General features: G+C 45.0%; 1 protein-coding gene across 2 annotated transcripts in view; it reads right to left on the reverse strand.

Annotated features, from left to right (window-relative positions):
* Positions 1-3,066, reverse strand: part of LOC135905034 (uncharacterized) — a 66,814-nt gene extending 63,748 nt beyond the window's left edge. For both annotated transcript variants that reach the window (XM_065436037.2, XM_065436036.2), the window contains exon 1: positions 2,761-3,066. In XM_065436037.2, coding sequence (XP_065292109.1) covers positions 2,761-2,960 — 200 coding nt within the window. In that variant the 5' untranslated portion in view covers positions 2,961-3,066. The remainder of the gene's footprint in view (positions 1-2,760) is intronic.
* Positions 3,067-7,205: the final 4,139 nt, after the last annotated feature.

Here is a 7,205-nt window from a genome sequence, read left to right on the forward strand (position 1 = left end):
CCTCTTTAATTCTTTTTTTACTTCGATAGCAACTGTATGGACACTCTATCCAGGCGCATCCCCGCCCTCACCATCGGCATCAACGTGATGTTCCGTATAAAATCCAAGGGCGATGTCATCATCGCCGCGCACCGTATGCTGAATGTGCGAGTGAAGGCATGCAAGGATGAGCCGACGATGGCGGGTTGACTTGCCTGCGCCACCGAGGAAAGCGGGAAGGAAGCGCGGCCTCTTCCGTCGTGCACAAAGCGCTGGGGCGATGGGAAAGGGGGGCATTCTACTCTTGCGGCTGCGGCGTATGGCGTGGCTGCGCGGGCCCTACTTGAAAGCGATCTGCGATGACGACTGAGTGCAAGGGGCGATAACTTCGTGTGTGCTGTTTTCGCGAGAGGCAGAGAGGTAGCATGGAGACTAATTCACTCGCTACCGCACTTCCTGACTCCAGCATATTTAAAGTGAGTTTCCGCGGTCATCGAGCGAGGTGTGTTCATGTTTGCTTTGCCCGTGACACCATGGTTGTGAATTTGGTTAGTAAGCGAATGTTTGAGTCAATACGGCCGATTAAACTACTATCGTCATTTCGTATAGCTGTCTACTAAATTCTATCGCAATCGATGATTCGCCTTTCGGGCGAAACTGCGACTTCGTGCTCATACTCAAAACTTATCTACAGTGAAAGCTCGTTAATTCGAACTTCAATAATTCGAGTTTATGGATAATTCGAACTGTACGATTTGGTCCGGCCAAGCTCCTTAGATGTCTATGTATAAAAAAGTCCGTTAATTCGAACGCGAGAAGGTTCCCTCACGGATGATTCGAACTACGCTCGCCTGGCACACGGCCAGAGAAGCGCGCCTACTGCCTACACACAAGGCTGTATTGCCTCCGAAACGGAGAGAACGGCGAGAGAAGGCAAAGTCGGACAAAAATCTAACCGACGCGGGGTCAGCCAGAAGGCAGCGGCGGCTGCCGCCTCTCCGTTCTACGTAACCTCGGAGACTTCTTGCCCGTTGCGAATCTCGGAGGCTTTGCAAATCTTGTACAGCTGCTAATGTTGTGCGGAGATGGCACGGCAAGCTCCAAAACACAGCGAATCAAGTACGTCGCAGGTGCGCTTGCATTCAAGAACCAACGAATCAGGGCCTTCGCCACCTTCACATGTTCAGCGCCTTTGTCTCGGCAGTCTTCATCGGTTGTGCACCTCTGTTTTCAGCTTAGGAGGTATCGGCCGTCGCGATTCATTGGGATGGTGTTAAGCCTCGGCTAACGTTCGTTTCGGTGGACATCGGTGGTGTAGCACAGTCGGACCCAGAGCTTCGACTTGAAGATGGCGTGTGCCCGCGGCACACGCCATCACTTTCTGACACGCCAAATTTCTGACATGCCCTACTGCTTCCAAATCGCAGTGTACTGTTGCCCTCCTTCACTTTCGTTAGTTCGAACTTTCGTTAATTCGAACCGAAGCGGCTTCCCCTTGCGGTTCGAATTAACGAGCTTTCACTGTATTTACTTTGAACCCCTATCTGTGCCTGTAACGGATAGGGCCGTATCAATTTCTTCCGTAACTTTTTCTTACCTATCAGAGAAATCTGGCTGCAATCACGCGCACTCAGGCTGTGCACGTGACATGAGTCTACCTGGCGGGCAATTCACTAGATTTCATTAGATGGCGCATGATAGGAGTGACGCCACTGTCGGTGCTTTGGAGTCTTCATCGTCCGAAGTAGAAGCCGTGGCCGTAGGCGGCACTTCACTGCCGACGAAGTACAAGACCATCGCAACGCAGCATCGAGCAAATCGAGCTGCTGCAGCGACATAACTCAGCGACACACTCAGCTAAAAGTAATGCTCTCGAATTTACGCACACGAATTGCTTAGGTGTCCCTCTACATTTATTGAAATTATCCCGCTTCGATCAATTCAAGCAAAAGTATCGTTTTTCATCTTCGACCTCAGTTATTATCAAGTTCATATTTTAGGTACTGGGGTGATACTCTTGCAAGCTTTAACGTAACTAGATTTTATAAACGCGGTAGCCTGCTTCTCCTCAATGCTACATCTGGCTATGGAAAGCTTACGGCGTTGTTAACTAGAATTTCGGTATGGAACTCTAGACCATAAGAGGTGAAACCGTCACCAGCTCAGTCATTCCTAGATACGCTCAAGAAATGTTTATTTTCTAAGCTAAAGTGACTGCTAGTGCTTCTTTAGGAATACGTTGCTTTTGACTCTTTTCGCTCTTTTGGTTTTTGTGCATTTGGACATGCACTATAGCCACAGTACAAATTTATAAGTCTTAGCTCACGCTTTATTAATATGGTTTTACAATAGCTTCTCTAGGTTTCCTTTTTCTTTATTTGCTTGCTATATTTTGCAGTTATTGTATACTGTACCTGAAACTAAAGTTTCCCACCATTTGCAGTACTGTGAACTTTATTATTGCTTGCACTGAATGAGGAGGTCCTCCAGATAGCCCTTGCATCTGGCACCCAGCAGCGACGGCAATAATGCTGATAAAAAAATGATAGACTTGAACACGACCGACAGGCCTATCCTCCTACGGGCAGTTCGTGCGCGAAAAATATTCTTACAGATAAGGACCATGTTCCTTCCTAGATTATGCTTTGTCGTGGCTTTCAAGGTCGCTTGCAAGCTCCTGGACGTGAAAATTTTGCGCCGAGCTTCCAAAAAGGCTCCTCTGATAGACTCATGTATTTACCAGTGACATTTTGTCGTCGACACAGGTGACAAGTGACTCACCGGCTGTACTCGGTGCTTCCGTGGTCGCTGTCGAACCTGCTGTCGTTCTCGGATCGCTCCTTGGAGCGCTTGTCCTTGGCGTGCCCTTTCCAATTGGTACCGCCGGCACTGGGTTGCTTATAAGCGGCACTTTGGGAGCCACGCCGACTCGGTGGTGTGGGCGGGGTTTTGTCATCGGCATGTTTGTCTGCGGCGTCCATGTCGTGGAGCGATTGAACAGGGAGCTGCTGCCAGACTCTCGTTCCTTCTTCTGGTATTCGATGAGAACGATGATGATCGTGGCCTCGGAAGAGGGCACAAACCCAATATTGGGGGTGGGCCAAACGTGGGGCGGCAGAAGGTACCAGGAATATAAAGGACGGCCCTTTCTAAGACATCGGATGAAACGAAATAAATAACTGGAAATTTGGAAATTAGGACCTTCGTAACAGATGACGTAACAGATAAATATGATATTCATTGATATATCAATAAATATTGCTCAAAGCGAAATCGAGAACCAGAAAAACAAAGGCATTTAGCTGGCGATTCTTTTTTTCGCCACTGAAAACAACAGTCAGCAATTTGATTACGAGTGTTTCTTCGGCTATAATGTCGAGTTGTAGCATCAAACGAAAGGAACGCACAAAGAAAAAAAAAATAGCGCAGGAGCCGTCGAGGAAGAAAATGTCATTATAAGTACCTCAAGCCGAAAACAAACTAGCGCTTATTTTCGTAAATAGGAATCATGTATATTAAAACCTGGAAAACGGCATTTTTATTCGAAATGGATTTCTGCAACTTGTATATATTTCACGTCATGTTTATTTCTGATCACATATAACATGTTAATATGCGTCTTACGCATGTTGGCAGCAGTGTTAATTTTTGGTGTTAATACACTCGGGGATGCGGTCTTAATACATGTTGTGTGTTCATGGCTTAGCATCGTTTATTTTTCCTTTCGTAACTACGTTCTAATCATCTATGTTAGATAAGGGTTCTTTATCAAGCGTATTGTATGTCGTTGATTCTGGTTCCTTGTGTTCATACATAAATAAATGAATATATATATATATACATATATATATATATATATATATATTTAATTATTTATTTATTTATTTATTTATGTTCAAAAGATGAGTGTTCGTATGTTGCAGCTTTTTGGCTGGAAGACCCCACCATACTTGCTGGAAAATAAAAAATTCTACATTCTGTATTATGGTTCTCAACGTAAGCGAACAGCCCAGCGGTTCTGGAAAGATATTCGGTATGTGAAAGGAATAATGCGCTTTCAGGTGCACATTTCGGGCAATGGGAATATTTAGGTAGCATTTGTTGTTCGATTGCGTAGTTATGCAGGGACCACCACCTTCAACCACCACATCTGTAGTGGTCTTATTGCTGCCTCCTGTGGCGCGAGTATCTGCGTGAAAAGCGACTATTATCCTCCTCTCCCGCAGCCGCCATTTTAGTAGACAGTGACGGGAGAAGAGCAAGGTTGCTCTTTTCCGAGCTTTCCTCCGAAGCATCGAAGCTCTAGACCACCGACGCCCCGAAGTTTTGGGGCTATAACTAGGGATGGGAGTTTTCGGTTTTTACCGTTAAATGCCGATAGCTACCTGATTTCAATTTTGGAAATTCCATCTAAACCAGAAGAGTGTCGAATTCGGGAATTCGTCGTGGCTTGTTACGCTAGGCCCGCAAAACGTGACCGGACCCTCCCAAGTTGGCTGGATGCTGCATTTATCCGAATTGTTCTTGCGTGGTCTGTGGTGCGGTTGCTACTTTGCCTCATATGCTCTAGGAGTGCGGGTCGCTGGGCCCAAAGTTCACGAAAGAAGAGTGGGACGCGCTCCTGCGAAGTCCCGCTTTTGAGGACCAAATCCTGGCCATCCAGTGCGCCCGCAATCGGGCCGGCAGGCTTGATCTTTCAGTCCTGTCGTGGGATTAGCCGGGTGCGCGTTTTATCGCATTTTGCTGGACCCAATAAAAGTTTATTCACTCACTCGTCCTATTCAGGAGAGCAGACACCAAATTATCGGGTGACGATTTTTTTTTGCACTCTTCGCTAATACACAGAATCTGCGTGACCACAATAACGACGGGCATGTGGAAGATCGCGCCTTGAGTTATTAAATATACCGCAATCTCTGCCACACACAGCTTTACGTTTATGTGTAGCAGTGTAGAATAACTTTCGAACTAAGTAAAAGTTGAGCACTCGACACTACGATGACGTGAACCCTCAATGCCTTGACGACGGCAAACTCATGTGTCGTCTCGCCCGCATTCGTCGACACCGGAGCCAGGGGGGTGGCAGACGCGCGCCTCCGTCTCGCGGCCATGTTTCGGCAAATTTACGCAGGTCCAGCCACTGTGAAAAACACGTCGCCCACCAGCGTCATACCCCTCGCACTACATGGCTCTCAACAATGACGTTTGCATGATGGCTACTGTGACGAGTCCAGAGAATAGAGTCACGTTTCATTTCGAGACTTAAAAATTGAAATAAGTTACGTTTTAGCCCGTCTGCTGTCAGTCGTGCTCGTAAGCATGCAGAACTGACGCTGTATTAAAGTCAGCCTCTAAATTGGCCGTGTACACTCGTTACACACCCCGTAAAATGCGTCCATCTGAGTGGACATGCCTCTTGCGTGCAGCACTTAAGAGGAACATTTAGCTCGAGTGCTCCAATCTAAATACATGTCAAAGCAGGATTCCTTTTTCTCAGCAACCAGAGCACAAAATTAGACGAGGTTTGTCGTACTTAAAAGAAAACTTAGAGAACCTAGGGACTGTTGGTTTCGAAATGTTGATGTAGGTGGCCAATTTTTTATTAAAAATTCAGAAAAAATTTCACATTTTCAGAAAACTAAATTATCAGGTTTACATCTCCGTAACTCAGAAATATAAACCGATATCACAATTGTGTGAATTGCATCTCATAGTAGATCTAAAGTGCACAAAGTTGCTATGTTACGCATAAATTAAAAAACATATTTAATATAGAAATACAGCTTTTAAAGAATCCTTGTACACTGCGTAAGCAACTTGCGTAAAATATAAATTGACATAATGAATTTGTCGGCTTTGAATTGTCTAAAGGATGTCGCTGACAGAACCACGATAGCTTTTCTTGCTGCAGAGCTATTAAATTGTAAACTTCGTGCTTCTATTTTTTCGAACTTACCACTTTTTTGACATATCTTTAACAAAATGCAGGCCCTACATTGAACTTCTGGTGCCAGCAGTCACTAAAATTTGTCTTTCTCTCTCAAATGTAACAAATTTCATTAAAATACGTTCAGTGGTTATCTCACAAAAGCGTTTTTGCGTTTTACATGTATTTGAATTGGCCGCGTCGGAGTTGGACCCGAGCTAAAGTCTTCTCCGAAACAGCTTTGCCGTATGTGTAGCATGTACATGCAGCGCAGCTGTTCCCAAATGCAATGATAAACAGAAAGAAGCACTGCCGGCTCTCTGACGAGAATCTCTGAATCTATATGGTGCGTTTATGTTAACAAATTTCTAGAGTACTTCATTCACCCCAATGTTTGATGACAATTGAGCTTTCTGGTTTTTCTGTTTTCTTTTCAATATAACTACGTCTGAGAAGTTTTTGAAAGGGCCGAAATATTCGAAAAGGCGATACTGTAAAAAAGTAGGTGCCAACGGGCTGCGAATTTTTCAAGGGAAAGAAATGCCTGTATATGCCTGCCAAATTTGAAAAGAAAAATAACACATGCCAAAAAATCCGTTCCCCCAGCTATAACAGTTGGCGCTCGGCGATAAGCGGAGTCCCACGACGCGCATATGTTCCCTGAAGTGTCTGGGTATGCTGGCTTTCTTTAAGATAATTGTACGCAAGGACTTTATTGCCACCTTCCTCCTAGTACGATCGTGATGATAATTTCTAATGGGATGCCCTTCGATACGTGGTGGAGACCAATAGTCACGTAGCCCTTCCAGCTTTAGCTAAACTAAATCTATCGGAGTCTAACATTTTGAAGATGTCTGCTTGATTCTATCTTAAAGCCTGTACATCTGCCTTGCAAGTTGCCATTACCCGCCACTGCTTCGGTTCTTGTCAATCTCTTCCGTACATTTTAACGTAATTGCGTCTGGGTTGCGACGGTGGGTGGGAGTAAGTGGTCGCGTGTCCCTGTGTTTATCAATCAGCTTCCTTTGCATAAGGAAACTAACTCGGATTCTTTTTTGTCCTGCCTACGGTGAGTCAATTCTTTTTACTGCTCTCGTAGAAGTTTCTTCGCGATCTGTGCAACATGTTCGGATTGGTGTAACGTCTACAATTTCTTGTGAGTATTCCCAAATAATCGATATCCTTGCAACTGCGTAACTGCAAAGTACCTTTTTAGTCCTCTTACAGTAATCATATCAAATGTGCCAGTGCATACTGTTTGTAATTGTTGCTGCTATTTGTAATAGCCTGATATGCTACT

This window comes from Dermacentor albipictus, chromosome 6 (assembly GCF_038994185.2).
Source record: "Dermacentor albipictus isolate Rhodes 1998 colony chromosome 6, USDA_Dalb.pri_finalv2, whole genome shotgun sequence".
In the NCBI taxonomy this organism is placed as follows: Eukaryota; Metazoa; Arthropoda; class Arachnida; order Ixodida; family Ixodidae; genus Dermacentor; species Dermacentor albipictus.